The sequence below is a fragment of the Thalia democratica genome, chromosome 2 (genome assembly GCF_965202585.1).
Source record: "Thalia democratica chromosome 2, ktThaDemo2.hap1.1, whole genome shotgun sequence".
Lineage (NCBI taxonomy): Eukaryota > Metazoa > Chordata > Thaliacea > Salpida > Salpidae > Thalia > Thalia democratica.
In genome coordinates this window covers 39,148,902-39,167,032 of record NC_139166.1, presented here as the reverse complement: position 1 = coordinate 39,167,032, position 18,131 = coordinate 39,148,902, and the positions used below count along the sequence as shown (strand labels likewise).

General features: G+C 27.1%; 1 protein-coding gene across 1 annotated transcript in view; it reads right to left on the bottom strand.

Moving 5' to 3' along the window:
• Positions 1 to 1,356: 1,356 nt before the first annotated feature.
• LOC145828580 (coiled-coil domain-containing protein 162-like) overlaps positions 1,357 to 18,131 on the bottom strand; it is a 51,946-nt gene continuing 35,171 nt past the window's right edge. Inside the window, exons 10-13 of the mRNA XM_082936335.1 lie at positions 15,531 to 15,674; positions 7,158 to 7,285; positions 4,750 to 4,856; positions 1,357 to 1,431 (exon numbers count right to left, since the gene is read on the bottom strand). Coding sequence (XP_082792461.1) covers positions 1,357 to 1,431; positions 4,750 to 4,856; positions 7,158 to 7,285; positions 15,531 to 15,674 — 454 coding nt within the window. The remainder of the gene's footprint in view (positions 1,432 to 4,749; positions 4,857 to 7,157; positions 7,286 to 15,530; positions 15,675 to 18,131) is intronic.

Here is an 18,131-nt window from a genome sequence, read left to right as displayed (position 1 = left end):
TCAGTAATACTTAACTTTTATCGGATGCGTTGGCTGCTGGATACATCAAGTATGCCGCAATTCTATTGTTTGTTAAATTATCTACCTGTGTAAATTTTAATTTTTAAGTAGATACTAGCAAATAAACATAAGAATATTAAAATTGTATAATAAGAAGATTGTATAACTAAGATTTTATATAATTTTGAAATAGTAATTTAACCAACACAAAAACATTAAAATACAGTCATTGTTTTCATTGTCGGAAAAAACTTTGTTATAATCAAGTACCATTTGCAACTTAATAAAACTATATTTTTTATTTTAGAGAAATTATACACTTGAAACTTTTTAAATCTTTTTAAAATATTAAAACAAGAGATTTGTGTATAAACTTTCTAATAAAAGTAAATTCAGTACCTAAACAAAACTTTTCAAGAATCTTTGTAAAAAGTTAAATTAAATTTAAAACAATTTTGAAGATTGACGAATTTCTAAACTTTTATTTATTATAAAGAAGTTATACAATTACGTCATATTTAATAAAAGTTGAAAACTTTTACAATCTTCAAAACTGTAATACATTTAGTTTAACAGTTCACAAAGCTTCTTAAAAAGTTTAGTTTTGGTACTGACTTTTATAAAGAGTTTATATATAAATCACTCATTTTAAAAAGTTTGGAAGGTTTGTTGATTAATTTAGTTTAGTACATCGTAAGAATAAAGTTGTTAAAAACTAATAAAAATATGGTAGAAATTTTAGTTATGTAAGTAATTTTTAAATATCTAGCTGAAAATAGTTACGTCATAAAGAGTAAAATAATGAAATCTGTGAAAAGGTTTAAATTATAATTATTTACAAGCTTTTAATCTAAAAGTTACACTTTAATGATTTGAAGTTGTTTTTAAGATACAGTTGTTAGAAAATAGACATTTAAGATTTTATAAAATAAAAACAAATTGTACAGTAATTTTCCTTTATTTCACCAACATATGTTTCTGTGTGTTAACGAATCAACATTCACTAGTTTATATTCCAGTGAAGTTATTTCACTAGGATTTTTTGTTAGCAAACGATTAAACCTATATTTTGAACAGTTAGATTTAAGATTTTATGAATTTTACTTGAAACTAAATTACAAAGTAAAACACTAAAAAAACGAAAATTTTAAGAATACTTAAAACACCTCATTATATAACTTTAAATTTTAGAAATCTTGTTGTTTAAAAATTTTTGGCTCGCAATTTCTAATGTACAATGATTTTAGAACTGTGAGATGGTAAGAAATTCTCGCTCTAGGTAGAGTTTCGAATATACTATCCAGGTAGTTCTCAGCACAACCAGGATTTGTTGAGGAGGTGTTCATGGATGGATGATTATTCACCGTTGGGCTTAACGTCGCTATTAAAAATAAACACTTTTTTAGCTTTTTCGTGACATGCTGCTCTCGCCTGAAGTGGAAACGTTGTGATGTTCGTCCTACGTAGACATCTCCCCAATTACATAAAAAATAGACAGTAAGAGTTTTTATGGGTACTATTTTATGGGCAGATTTAACTGCAGCAGCTTTGTAAAAACATATATTTTTGATTTTGATGACATCATACTTTTTAAATTTAAGAGTAGGTTTTTGTAATTAAGGTTGTGTAAACAAGCCAAAATAGTGACTAGGCCTAACATAAAAAATATGGAGAGTTTTTGTATTTGAGAAATTATAAACAAAAAAAAACTTAACACAAATAAACCAATTGTTTGATTTAAGAGTAAATTTATGTAATTTATTTTTTGTAAACTTACAGAAGTAGTGACTAGGCCTAATATATACATAATGGGTTAGTTACTATAAAAATGTTCTGTACCAACTAAAATAAAAAAATAACTAGACTTATTGTATATTTATTCATCAAAAGTTGTCAAACAAAAATAAACATTTATTAACAAAAACTATATTAATTAGTTCGGAGTTTTAAATATGACAACTTTTGATTTGTATTAAATACATTGTTATTGTTAATAGATATTTAGGTAATTGAATATTAATGATGTTTATATGAATTAAATTTACGTGTATTTTCTATACTCTACAACATTTAAGTTAAGAAAAATTCTGTTATCTAGTCTCCTATTTTGCTGCTGACACCTTTACTTCTTTTTTATGTTTTATCTTATAAAAAAATGTACAAAATATTAAATGAAATGAAAATATATAAATTGTAAACGTTATATTTTCTTATATAAAAAAGGTATAAAACAAAATATAACTATATTTTTTAATAATCAAAGATAAAAGTTGACAAACTAAAAACAAAAAAATAAATCCTTAACCAAGTTTATGACAAAAATAAATTTTGAAAAAAAAAATCAACACTTATAATTAACAAATGTAATGTTTTCAATGCTTCGTTTTTGCAGTATTGTTTACATTGCATAAACAAAAACTTGAGTTCAACATTTCAGAGGTTTATTAACTTTTTGTTGTATGTTTACAAACCAAAAGTACAAAAATGTCATTTAGTTGCAGCAACACCTCAATAGTACCCATAATTTTTATGACGTCACATCAAATTATGGGCAGATTTGATTTCAGCAATTCTACTCACAAAATAGTGTGCATAAAATTGTACCAATAAAAACACCGATCCTTGCATCACTAAAATCATGGGTAAGTGTGGCATCTTTCACAATTCCGTTAAGCGGACGGTTGATGTTGTACACAACAACATGTAGCGAAACGCTTTTAATCTCAAAGATTTAAAAAGCTTTAATTATATAATCTATTAAAACAAATAATATAGTTTTGTTATGGTGCAAATAGTGTTGACTACAATAGTTATGTTATAACAAGAATAATACTTTTTTAAAAAGTGTTGCATTAAAAACTCCGACGTCGAGCTACACAACAATTATTTACTTAAAGGTATATAGGGGGATGCAACTTTCTTTTAGAAAAACAAACAAGTTGGTTCTTAATAAAAAATTTAAGTAATAGTGTAAGATACTTTTTTTAGAACAAACTAGTTTAAACTAGCTTTTTAGACAAATTAAAATTATAAAAGTATCTGTATACACCTTATAAAGTAGTAAATTTTTATTGCAAATCTCTTACGAACTTTAAAAACATTGTAAACATATATTTTCTTGTTCATTTAGGTCATTTATTTTAAATTTTCAGGAAATGTTCTTGTAAATATTCAGGAATTTGCAAATTAAAAAATTAAAAGTTTTTGACCAAAATTTAAATATAAATTGATTTTTCGATTAAAGTAAAAAAAAAACTTCTACTAGTTGTTTATAATTTGTTCATAAATTAAACTAAGAAATCTTTTAAACGGTTGCGAATAAACTGTAGGAAAAGATGGACTTTTCGTAAAATACTCTAAGTTTGCTTTTTTCGTTCATGCCTTTCATTAAAAACTTGTTGAAATTTTTAACTTTCGCTTATGTCTCAATAGATACTTTGAAATTCAAAAGCTGTAAAAAAGTTGGTATCTTAATTCTTAAATTAAAAATAAGGCTAATTTCAAAAATAAAACTTACCCCATGAACTTTGCCCTTAAACTATTTTGAACTAAAAATAAGTATATTTAACATTAAAAAATTAACACTTAAAGTGAAATGTTCCAATTAAAAAACGAATACAAAACTCTGCACTTAACTCAGTAAATAACACAATAAACAAGCTGTTTAAATGACAGAGAAAAACATGCTTTAAAGTTATAAAGTTGGGTAAAAATACAAGTTTACACACAAATAACTTGTTTCAAAATGTTAAAAAATTGTTTTTAAAAACATTATAGCATACAATGAAATTTGCTACAGTTGAGATAAAATAAAATGTTATCTAAACCATTATAGATTGATTAAAATCATCTTGCTATCATAGCTTTGGCGTAGACATTTTAGCCATTTTCATCTATAATTACATAGAAGCTTTGATATTTTGTTACGATTATGAGCTAGTAGTTCTTATAAAATTAGAATACCTGACTTTTTTGCATAAAAATCTTTGGAAGATTTACCTACGTAGCCATTACAAGTAAATATCTAAACTTGTAAATCGCTGTCCTTAAAGACTAGTAAAACTAAACTATTTACTTGTACATGTTTTAAATTAAACAGGAAAAAAAACAGATTATCTGTTGACAAGCGCTACGTATTTAGGTATAGTTGACACTTAAAGAAGGTATACATGAACATTATCTGGAACTAAAAGTAGCTACTTTCGCTAATATGTTTATTGATGTTATACATAATAATACAGCTTAATAACTGCTTCAGACATTAAATTAAGTAAAACAAAAAATAAATACTTATAATTAGGAAAAATTAAAATAAATACATACTTAGTTTGGTTAAAATATTCAACGAATCAGGTAAGTAGTATAATACTGACTATAATGTAGCAAAACTAGTGTATGAATTTAGAATATCAGTAACCATATATACTACTTAATAAAAATACATAATATGAAATTTATAATAAACTTTTATAAACGAAACAGACTTTTAAACAGTTTAAATGGTAACTGTTTGTTATTTTATTACAATAAACTTTTAAATGAAACTATTTAAAACGTTAACAAAGTTAAAGGTAATACCATAGAAAATTTCTAAATCTAAAAACTTATAGATTTGCAAGAAAAACTTGATTGAAAGTTTTAAGTAATTTTACAATTAAATGTTTAACGTACTGTATTATTTCTTGTTTCATGAAACAGTATAGGTTTTAAAGTAGTTTTTTCTTTAGAAATGTTGTTATCAGTTATTACACGACTCATTTTTCTTGAACTAGATGTTGCAGGTCGACTTGTAAATGTCATAGTACGAGTTTTGAAATTTGAAACCTTTGCTAATGAGCTTTTTGGTCGAGTTCGTTCTAAAAATTAAAAAATAAGTTTTGAAATATTTTTAAGTAGTAACTAAAATAAGTAAGTTTAATAACTATCTTATATTTTAAAAGTTTAAAAATTAACTAAAATTAAAATTTAATCAAATGTTATTGTGTAGTTAGTAAAATTAAACATAAGTGTCGAAGTTTAAAGTATAAAACTGAAAGACAAAGAGTTTCAGTCTTATAATACGGTAACCTCTCGCATCTTTACGCACTCGTGACGTTACCCACTCTCGTTTAGTTACGCATTTTAGAATTCTAAAAGGTTTAAAAAATAGATTTTTTTTTTAAATATTGCACAAATTAGGTTAATTGTATATCTTTAATTTAAAATATGTTTTTTAAATGCTAACTCACTTTTCTATATCTTTAGACTTTGTAAACTTATGTTCCTTGACTATTTGATAAACATTTAGTTACATATAACTTATTGTATAAGAAATTTTGTTAACAATAAAAGATTAAATTAAAATTCTGAAAGAGATATGACTGTGTTAAATAATAAAAGTATAATGAAATATAAGAGTTTAAAACACAAAAAAAAAAAAAAAATTTGCCTTATATATGAATAAACATCTAAAAAGGAAATCTAATGAACCTTCATAGCAAAGCAAAAAGTAGCAGGTATACTTAATAAATATAGAGCTTACACCTAACACAAATCATAATTTTTTTTTTTAGTAAACAAACCTTTAATTTTCATATGACGTTTTTTTAGTTTAACTTCTTTATCAAATCCTTTTTTTTTAGTATATGTATAGTTTTATCTTTTGTTTCTATGTTTATAAATAAAGTAAATAAATTGTTAAAAGTGGGAAAGTCCCCAGTCTGCTTTTAACTAGAATCGATATCAAAAAACAGCCATTATAGTAAGTATATTTGGCACCTCTCGTATCTTTACGATCTTTCGTATCTTTACGCATTTTTTCTGTGGACACAATGTGCGTAAATAAGCGAGAGGTTACTGTACTATCTAATAAACTATAGTTTCAAAACATTTCTTTAAAAAGAATTTTGAATTCTTTAATAATAACTGAATAAATGTACTCTTCTGCAAAAAGTAAAAAAATCTAGTAGCCAAAAAAAAAAACCGGATAAAGCTATTTCTTCTGTCTTTTTGTCCGGCTTCTTTGTTATCTTTTGGTGCTTAATATTTTTTAAATAATGTTTTTTGAATGTAATGAAAGTACAGATACTATTTGAGTTTTGATTATTAGTCCTTAATATTATTATTTCTAATACTTTTGAATATTAATTTTGATTAATAGTCTTGCCCTGGACAAGACGTTAAAAGGTATCCGTGGTGTGCGACTCGATAACCGAAATGATTTTTCGTGCACCAGGTCCCAAGATCAAAAATTTGAACGTATTTTTTTGTCGTACAATAAACTATAATAATATTAAAATCTTGGTTTATGCAAACGTTAAGACAAGTATACTAAGGAAAAAAAGGAAAAATATTTTTTCCCAGCCACATCAAAAAAAATTCAAATTTAATTTTTATAGTAATTTAAAACTTTTATAAGCGTCTCCTGCTTAATAAGCAGCTGTTTTTAAACTTTTTTATTTGTAAGATTATTTATATTAACAGCTAAAATTTAGTAAAAATTTCTAAAATTATTTGGTTCATGTTAATAAATTTTAAACTATTTTCTTACTCAGGAGGTTTAAAGATATTAACTTTTTGACTGTTATAAGTAGAAAAAAATAAGTAAACTTAATTTTCTTAAATCGTTTTTGTTTTCTAAATAGTTGTTTTTTAATTATTAAAACGTCATTATAAACGGTTGATTAACATCCTGGTAAAAAACAGTAAAGTAAACTTTTTTAAATTCTTTTACTTATTTACGTTACACTGTATTATTTTAATAATCTTAATTAGTTTAAAAAAAAATTAAACTAACAATAACGGTTTTGAAATAAAGATTGTTTTATTAAGCGTGTACTAATACATTATTAACTATTATTATATCTTTTTTATAGATTAAAAAAATAAATTTTTTGTATATAATGATAAAATAAGGGTGTTCCAAGTTATTTTTTGAATTTAATACCGCCAATTCTAGTAAATACTGATTTAAATAATTCCCTCAAACTTAACATTAGATTTTCAAAATAAAAAAACTAAGTTGTTTATATTAAGCCTTTTTTATATTTTCATTGTAGCGTAAAAACTATTTTAATTAAGAGTATATAAAGTTAATAACCGCGTTATCAAACTCAAAATTCTAGATGAAACAACGTAAACTTAACTAAGCTTAAAAAAGTTCTATTTAAATCAAATACCAGGTAAATATGGCTGTTTTATGCATTCGCCGAGTAGAAATGTTGATTTTAATTCTTCTACTCTTTTAAGAGCTTTTAACTTCAGACTTTCTTCTTTAGCTAGTCTAACATCTAACAGCTCGATTTTTCTAAAAGTATTTACGTAAAATTTTAAATATTAAGATATAACTGATTTAGTTAAAAAAAACGATTGTTATTTAATCAAAGTATTAGTAAAAGTCATACGTAGACAAAAAAAAAACACTAAATAAACAAATTTTATTTTTCATTTTATTTTACTTAAAGTAAGTACACCTTGATTAATAAATTATCTTTTTTTTTTAAAGATTAGCAATAAGCGAAGTTTACAGATTGAAAATTGCTTAAGTTTTTAGTTAAGTTCTTTAGAGTTTACTTTCCAAGCTCACTAAAAAAGGTTAGCATGAAAAACGAAAAAAAAGTTATTAAAAAACTCGTTTTTTTTTTACTTCTTTCTAATATTTTTTTTTTTCATATTATCAAAAAAAAAACAGTTTTTGTTATAATGTGCAGTTGTAACAGCTAGCACTGTTCTTTTCTTCTTTTTCTCTCAAAGTTAAAAATGCTTAAGTTTAGTTAAACGCTAGTTTTTGTCCAGTCTAGTTTTAGCTTTGTAATAATATCATATCGTGTTAAAAGGTTGTGTTCGCCTCGTACTTCTTGTACGCAGGCGATTTTTTTTTTTTGAACTTTGAATTGAAGTAGTTATTTGTATATTTTGTTATTATGTTTAATCGCAGTTTCTATTCATTGTAATACAGCTTTGTTTTCTAGACTCGATTTCTTTATATACAATTAGTTAAGCATTCTATCAATCTAACTAATTAAACTAAGCTTAAAAAATAGTCTGAGTTTAGTTCGCAATTCATTAAGTCGACTTAGCTAAATAACTGAGCTAAGTCATATCTAAGCAATTAAATAACATCACCGGTATGTTTATAACGCGCACGGAGTCAGATAATAACCAGCATCGCGTAAATACAAGTAACATTAAAAGTAAATCGGTATAGTTAGATGGTGACCCCTAGTTGTTTAACACGCACCTTATTTCAGTCCGTAACTTCTTCTTTTTATTTTCTACGTTTCGTAGTGGTGACCCAAAATTAGTTTAAAACTTTATTAAGACTTTAAACACAATTTACTAGTATCATGGATACACTTTATTTTAGGCCTAAGAGCTGCCAACTTTATAGGGACTGGGAGAAATTTAAGGAAGACAAATAAAAAACATTAATAGCACAGTTTTCCTCGTATGATCCACCCGAACCAGTACCCTACAGATATTCAAAAGTTTCGTACAATCACAATCTGACTAACCCCTTTCAAAGAACCCATTTGGATTGATTAATGTCATGTCTAGATAACGACCTCTATCAACTTATTTTATGGGAAGGGCGCGTCGCTAACCGCTTGACAAATCTTCCGTGGTTCTTGGATGACCACTTTCTTTACGATTGGCCTAAGTATAGGAGCATCGAAGTAATCGATGAAGCCCGCGAAAATCTCGAAGATATTATTACAGCCTGTAACGAAATTATAGATTTTAACGTTGAAATTGATTTGTTAAGAACAGAAATTAAGAAAAGAAAAAGTAGGCGCGATAGATTCAAGAAAACGCAGTTTGATAAAAATGTATGGTTCGAATACCAAGGTTTTAGCAACGAACGTTACAAAGTTGTATTAGAAGAATCCTTTAAGCACCTTAACATTATAAAGAATGTTTTGAAATATCTCCCTTTCTTAGGCGTAGTCCATGAAATATATGATGTTGAGACGATAATTAACATATTCGAAAATTTTGTAGCTACAACCGTATCGACTTGACAACAGCGAAAGAATAGAATTTATCTTATGGTCCAATGTTTTACCTCCTGATGAGATGTTTATTTTTTTAAAATCAAACACAACTGAACATAGAAATCTTGCTAACTTAAAGTTATTTTTACGTAACTCATATACGAGATATAGTGAGAAACTTAATCAATAATTCCGCGAATTACAAGCCGGATACGACGAACTTCTACGCAGAGCAATTGCTAGACGATGTAGGCAAGAAATACGCGAATTAGAAGCCGAATTAGCCGAACTCAATCGCAAGAAAGCTGCTATAGAACCAAAACGCAATTGCGCTGTTGCCATACCGAATTATGACGTCACAAGTACAGCGTCACGCAATACAACGAGAATATCTATTTAGAACCAACGTTCTCAGCAACCACGGCCAGAATCGCCAAGGCTAGAGTCAATGACCAGAGCCAAAGATCAGAGCCATGCCAACCATCACCACAACGGGCAGTCCCAACGGTCAGCGCCACCGAAGCCAGCACCTATGCTACCAGCGCCAACGATCAGAGCCATCTCAGCCAGCACCAAAACGGGCAGTCCCAACGGTCAGCACAACCGCAGCCAGCACCAGAACGACTAGAGCCACCAGCCGGTTCAGATATGCCTTCCGTCAAACCGGAAAACGCACGGAAATTATCCTCGTCTACGACAGGAAGCACAGCAGCAACTACAAACACTTCTTCCAACATTAGTTCGGCCGACAGAGCGACAAAATCACGAAAGTTGCCCTTTTCTCTAAACAAGAGCACATCAGCGATGCCAAACAACGACGAAATTAAAAATGTTAGGCCCGATCGTGAAATCTTAACAAAAAAACACATTTCTTACTCTAAACGCAAAACGATTGCGAATAACAAAAAACCTTTAGAAATTAGCTTACAGCAATTTTTTAAAATAAACCACGAATTAGTTTGGTTTATATTTCACAAAAGGCGTTTTAAAATCAAAATATCTTTGAACAATATGAAGCACGCATTTATATAAATAATCGCGAATTATTTTGGTTCATCTTCTATCGATGGCGCTTCAAAAATTTTAAAATCGAAAATTCTTTAAACCCTATCGCACATATTTTTAAAACTAATCGAGAATTATTTTGGTTCATTTTTCACCGATGGTGTTTTAAACATATTAAAATCGAAATACTTGTCAGAAACCGTTGCAAAACTTTGAGTTTTTGTTCAGACGCTATTTTTCACCGCTGGAAAATTAAACTAAGATGTTATTGAAACTTTACGGTTAATTAACTCTTACAGCAAAACGTTAAGACCACCAAAAGAGTAATGAACTTTTAAACGCAAAGTTTAGACCACCAAAAGAGTAATTTATTTTATTAAATTATGGCAGACAACTAGTCTAAGAAGCTTTCTGAACAAAGCTTAGGACGGAATCGAGTCATAAGAAATTAAAGGAGTATTTTTAAAGTTTATTCTTTAGCTTAAAACTTTGTTTTGAGCTCTTACTAATATAAGAAATTGCCTTAATTTGTTAAGCTTTATTTCTATTTGTTTTTTAACAAAAATTTTATGTTCAAACTTTGAACTATAAAATCTACAATTGTACCATAATAACATTAGTGATTGCGGATAAAAAATTTTATTACCATGTTTTTTGGTTGTTATACACTTTAGCTTACTTATAAAAACACAATTTTAATAAGGTCATTTGAGCTATTAAATATCTTATTTAACATTCAAACGCTATAGCTTTGTTTTCAACTTTTTTAGAATATTAAAGTTTTATAAATTAGTATAAAGTTCAAGAGCTATATATTTTTACGAAAACAATTTTAAACTTTTGAAATGCCTGTAATTGCTTGTTTTGTCAACTAACTTGTGTTAAATGTGAAATGTTTTTAATACACTAAAAGTTTATAGAACGAATAATTCGTTTAAACCGAAGCTATAAATGTTTTTTAAAATTTTTATAAACATACTTGAAAATACTTGAAATAGTTTCTTCTTTATATTTTTTGAACTTCGCACGAAAACGGTTCGAAAATCGAAGTCGTCAACAAGTCGGCGAAGGTGACAAAGAGATCTGATCTACCATCAGCAAGGTGACCGAGTGGGGTACGAGTAGCGTCTACGGGAAACAACAACTTGCGAGCACCACTAGCGAAAACAATTATAAAAATTCTTTCAGTCTTTTTACATTTGGTAATTTGTTAAAAATTTTTAACTCTGCGCGTCATTTACGGAATTTAAAGCATTTACAAAGTAAAGTAATAGTTTTTTACAAATAACAAGATATAAGTCGACGATAGTCGACGGTCATATTTCATTTATGCTTCTATATTAGAGGTTTTTTAGTGTTTTTTACAAATTCAAAAATAATTAAAGACAATATTTCCTTAGTGATAAGTGTAAACTCCAAAATAGGGGGTTTAAGTCGAGAGAATGTAACAGCTAGCACTGTTCTTTTCTTCCTTTTCTCTCAAAGTTAAAAATACTTAAGTTTAGTAAAGCGCTAGTTTTGTCCAGTCTAGTTTTAGCTTTGTAATAATATCATATCGTGTTAAAAGGTTGTGTTTGCCTCGTACTTCGTGTACGCAGGCGACTGTTTTATATGAACTTTGAATTGAAGTAGTTATTTGTATATTTTGTTATTATGTTTAATCGCAGTTTCTATTCATTGTAATACAGCTTTGTTTTCTAGACTCGATTTCTTTATATACAATTAGTTAAGCATTCTATCAATCTAACTAATTAAACTAAGCTTAAAAAATAGTCTAAGTTTAGTTCGCAATTCATTAAGTCGACTTAGCTAAAATAACTTAGCTAAGTCATATCTAAGCAATTAAATAACATCACCGGTATGTTTATAACGCGCACGGAGTCAGATAATAACCAGCATCGCGTAAATACAAGTAACATAAAAAGTAAATCGGGGCTGTTAAACAGTAATTTTTTTAAAACTTGATATAAATTTAAACATAAGTTATATGGACTTAGTTAAAAGATACTTTGTATAAACTTACTTTAAATATGCAAAGTAAATTCGGAAACGTTAAGGTAGTTTATAATTTAGATAAAAAAAACATACATTTAGTTATTAAATAATTATCATAGTAAAAAAATGCTTAACACGACCTTACATTACTAATCTACATTTACAATAACATGTTTAATAATTTTACTTAAATCATCAATTTTATAAATATCACTCATATTAAAAGCTTAAAAGTTTAACAATATTTTCGTTCAGTTCTTGTAAGATAGTTATTTCTATAAAATAATCTTATTATAGTAAACGGAACTTTATTTTGTATTAGTTACGTCATGAAGAGACAAATTAACAAAAGGTATGTTTGAGATTATTAATTTCAAAAAGAGTTATCCTTTACCGACTTAATATAGTTTGAAATAAATATAATGGAAAAATACATTTTAAGAATACATAAAATTAGTTTCAAAATTTGTTTTAAGTTAAACACATATAGTAGTTTTCAGATTTTAGGCTCACAAGTTTTAATAAATAGTAATTCTATAACTGAGAGATGGTATAAGCTTCTCGCTGTTAATGATATTTAAAGTTACTTATTCACGTAACTGTCTTCAGAAACAAGAATTATTGATAAACCGTACGTACATGGGTGGATGATTGTATTATCTAAACTAGGGGTGGGCAACTTACGGCCCGCGGGCCGGATCCGGCCCCCGGAGTCAAAATGACCGGCCCCCAAAACTTTTTTTAATTTAAATGGAATCCGGCCCGCGGACAAAATTTATCCGGCCCGCGAATGGATGATCCGGCCCGCTAGGCATTTTCAAAATTTATATGAATTCTACAAGCCAATGTAGATATTACAAAATTTGTACAAAACCTTTTTTTATTATTTTCACAAAATAAACTGTGAGACTTTAACCTGAAAACGTTTTTAAAAATGACTTTTAGTTTTTTAGTAATAAAAACACTCTTTTGTTATAGTACCTTGTTCTGTTTCAAGTAAGTTGAATTAACTCTTTCTCAAATAATCCAAAAAAAATTGTTTGCTGAACTAACTTTGATGATCTTACCTATCATAATGATTTAAAAAAAAAATGACATGTAAAAAATTGATGTCTTTCTCAAATGTGTTTTAATGAGTTGTTCTTATAAATATTAAGAAAAGTAGTTTTTAATAACATTGACACCTAATTTAAGTAAAACTGCTAAACTTTACATTTTAGTAGAATATTCCAAGTTGAGACTACAGTTTGAACTCTTTTCTGCTATTGATATTGATTAATTAAATGATTAAGTTTAATGATGACCAACAGATGACAATATTTCAAAACAATATCTCATTAACTTTAAGTATGATTTGGTCAGGAAATTTATTTGTGCATGTTGTAATAACAGTTTAAAATCTAACAAAATTTTGAATGAATCTTTATAAGTTTTTTAAATAAAAGATAGTAGTTTAATATTGTAATGTTAGTTAACTTCTGAACAATTCTATTAATGTAGCCTCGAGCCAAGGATTACTAAAATTAGATAATTTCGAATAGTTAAAAGTTGTTAATGTTTTAGTTTGAAATCTTAGGCTCGAGTAATTTATAGTAAGTAAATTATTGTTTTTATAAAACTAAATAGTATTAATTCGGTCCATAGTTGTAAAAATAGAGAATTATGAGTACTTAATTAACGTAAATTGCACACTTGAGAACCTTGGTAGTTAATAAATTGATTCAAAATTTTAAAACACCAGATCAATTAGCATCCAGCCGTATCCAAGTCTTTTGAAATTAGTTTTGTTCGGATACGAAACCTTGTCTAAAATTAGTATTCAGCCGGATCCGGATAAAATTTTTGATTAAAGATCCGGATCTAAAAAAGGATCCAACTGAATCCGGTAGATCACTTACTCGAAATGCTCCGGCCCGCTGAGAAATAATTTGTTTGGATCCGGCCCTCGAATTATTTACGTTGCCCACCCCTAATCTAAACCGTTCTTTTAGTTCTTAAATGCGTTAATTGCAAATTCAGAAAAAAAATCTTATACATAAACATTATTAGGTATAGTTTCAACTACCAACTCTTTATAGAAAGAAATGTTCTCTCCAAATTACATTCCTATAAAATTTTTGTTCAGCTAAACAAAAGCTTAAAACTGTCTTATGTATCACAAAAAAGTTAAGATATCAGTGTTGACTGTATGGATAAAAAATTGGATAAGTTTACAAAACTATTTTATCATTTAGTTCTACCTAAAAATTTATTAGGTAGACAATTAAGACAACTTAGAACAAGATACACAGTTTCTTTCGGTTCATATCTTTTCTTAGTTTACTTCCGCCTTTCTTACATGGATGGCTCAAAAAGGTTGGCTAGGCAAGGTTTACTAGCTATTAAGTCGAGTTTTTACAGCGCTTTGTTACGTGTTATGTATAAATAAGTGGCATACAGTGTGAATAACGGCAGTGGCTATTAGCTTGTTGTTGAGCTAAGTGAGTAGAAGAGAATACTGCTGCATGAGTTGATTCTGCACGTGCTTATTTGCAAGTATTTATCTTACTACTACTTTAGGTTAAAAATGATTGTCTCTTTCTTTCTTTTAATATATTGATTTATTTTTTTATGCGAACTTAAATAAGTGCAAGTTTAAACAAAGTTGTAAGTGGGTACAACAAGACAAATAAAACTAACAAAACATTTATGCGACAAAAAATACACAAAAATAACAGCAGCTTTATTCTTCACAACATTTTTATATGTGCTTAAAATTTGAATAGAAAAAAAGTCAAAATTCTAACTGAAACGTTTATAACTAAACATTTTACAGTTGTAAAGTAACAAATGATTATTTTTAGAACTGCGCTAATAACTTTTTAAAGTCGACTGGTTAATAAGCCTTAATTTCGGTTTTGTAGAAAATGTAGCGAACATTTTTACTTTCTTAGGAGCAGACTTATTTGTTATGTTGACAATAACTTTTTATTTACAAGCTTAAAAGATGTCCACTTATGCAGATAAAATCTTATTTTTTTTTATACATACTCTTTTTAGCATACATGATTTTTAGATAAAACACCTTGTTTTACTGTACTGATAGTATAGCTATAAGGTTATTGTATAAATAACAGTGAAAAACTTAAATAATAATCTTTCTTCTTAAGTCCTAAAAACTTAATAAATTTAATAACTAAAAATGTAATTCAAAAAATAAAAAGTTATAAAAAATAACATATTGTAATAATGTTGATACTATAAAAATATACCTGTTGTTTTTATAAAAGATTTAGCAGCATTATTTTAACTTATTGAACATAAATTTTTCCAAGTTTAACATTTAAAAGAGCTGTATTAAAAAAAATTTGACTTATATTTATGCAAAGAAAAAAAAAAAAAATTTTGAACAATTTAAAAACATATTTACGCTCTATAATTTTAAAAAGTAAATACTGCTCGATAAGGAATCAAGTTAAAGTTGGTTATAATAATCATATTTCAAAAAAAAAAAGTTATCAATAATTAAAATATTACAATGTGCTTAAGAAAAAAAGTAGTAGTAAACTTTAAACAAACTTTTGAATTTTGTTCCTTTCTGTATCATAAATCATACTGTTTTTGTTTGAAGTAGTCGTCAGTTCTTTTAGACGATTATCTTTTTCTTCTAATTCAAAAACTAAACGCTTCATTTTTCTTTCATTAGCATTGAACAAATTCTCACTAAATTAAATATTATATTTAGTTTATAAGGAACTTTAATTATCAAAACAACTTATCAACTTGAAATAGTTCTATACCTTAACCTAATAGTTCAAAAATTATTAATTAGTATTAACTGATTTAAACTGTCTAAAAATTTACGTTAAAATCTTTAATGGTTTTTTTGTTGTTCACAAAGGTAAGAAGTTCAAAAAACCAGTTTTAAAACAATTAATACTATTTTTAAAGTAGAGAAATTCGTTATATAAATAGCACTGTTAACAGTTAACTTGTTTGAAATTATTATTAAATAAAAAATCGTAAATAAAACAAAAATGTAGACTATAAAAGATTTATGATTAAGAGTAATCGTTAAGAACTAAAACAAGAAATAATTTCAAATGAGCTTAACATAGGGTTGCTAATCTTTAAATTGAAAAAATCGCCTGAGTCCGAAAAACTTATTATATTTTGTTTTTACAGTGTTTAAAGATAGAATAAAATTAGATTATGGTCAAAGCAATTACAGTTAAAAATAAGATATTTAATACTATAAAATAAAAAGAATTAAACGACAAAACTGTAGTTAGACAATAGTTACAACTCTTAAATTAAATTAAACAAACTGTAAGTAACTAAATAACTAGTATATGAATTCTTTAAAAACAATTTAGTTAACCCAAATTTTTGTTAAAAATAAATCAAACGAGTCTGGGTCAGTTCCCCATAAAAAGTAAAAAATTATGGGTACTGACAAAGTTTTTGCAAAATAATTTATTAAACTTTTTAGAAATTTTTATAAAACTTACTAAATATGTTTACTACTTTGAGTATAGTTTATTATTATGCTTTGACGATCACCATTTCTTTATAAAAAAAATTTTGAGGATAGTAGTTTATCTCTTTGTATAACTTGAATATACTTAAGTATTAATAATTAAAACTATAAACGACTAAAAGCGCTCAAATAAATTTTGATCCGAGGATCTAGTGTAAGAAAAAACAATTCGATAATCGAGTCGTATACTACTTGGATATAATTTAACGTCTTGTCAAGGATTGTGATAAACACATCTTAAAATTAGTAGACACGTAAGCTAAAATAACTCCGACATATTACCCATTTTTAACTGATAAAAATTATAACAATGGTCTGCTATTAGCCGAGATCGGCAATACGTGGCGTAATAATAAAATTAGGTAAACGTAATATTAAGACACAACAAGTAATCGTAGAAATTGAAATGGGATGAAGGTAGTCTGCCTCTTTTGATTCTAAAGACCGGACAGAATTGAAAATTTGACTAAACAAAAATAAAAAATGGTTAGAACCAGGGGCGTCGCGTGGGGTGTTGCTCTGCTGCAATCAGGGATAAAATTGCACGAAGATACTTTTGCACGAGAAGACAATTTTGCACGGAGATATTTTTGCACGGGACATTTTATTTTTTTCTTAATTTAGAAAAAAAAAATATTAATTTTAATTCGTTTTTTAAATTATCTTTTTTTTACTAACATTGTTACCCCTAACCCTTACCCTCGGTCGGTAAGTTACTTTTTTAGTTTTTAATTTTTTTTAACTTTTTTTTTTACTACCGCTGTTACCCCTAACTCTTACCCTCAGTCGGTAGCTTTTTTTTATTTAATTAATTTTAATTTTTTCATTAGTATAATTTTTTGTAGTAGTTTTTAAAAATTAATTTTTGTTTTTATTTTTACTATCACTGTTACCCCTAACCCTTACCCTCTGTCAATAATTTTTTTTTTCTTTTATTAAATTTTTTTAAGTTTTTTTATCTGTTTTTATTTTTACTGATTTTTTTTACTCTGGTGCAAAAATGTAACTCGTGCAAAATTGACCCTTGGTGCAAAATCGTCTTTGTGAAATTTTGTTCCCTTATGCAATTTTGTGCGCTCGTGCAATTTTGTTCGCGTGCAACTTAGTCTCCTCGTGCAATTTAGTAACCTCGTGCAATTTTGTCTCCGTGCAATTTTGTCTCCGTGCAATTTAGACCCGTTCCCTTATTGGGTACTTTTTTATGTGTGAATTTGCAGATATTTTGAAAAAAGGCTCAATCTTTTCAAGACGTCATATCTTATTTTGTCTAAAAATTACACAAAAAGTTACAAAATTAAGTCACGCTGAAAATAAAATTGAACAATTTTACTTTAAAAAATGCTACATTAAATGGCTACATTAAAAGTCGTACTGCTAGGTTTTTGAGCTATATTTTTTGTAAACATAGAAGAAAAACGTCTCGGCCTATAAGAAGGGCGATATGTTTGTGATTTTTACATGCTAACAAATACAATCACATGCATAAAAAAAGAAAATTCACTGTTTAATGATATATTTATTGTACTTGATAAGAGTGGATTGAAAACTCGTTTTTTTCTTTCATTAAGCCAATTAAAACAAAGCTAATTTTATTTTTTCAAAATAACAAATTTTTGCTTCTGTTTTGATATTCAATTGAT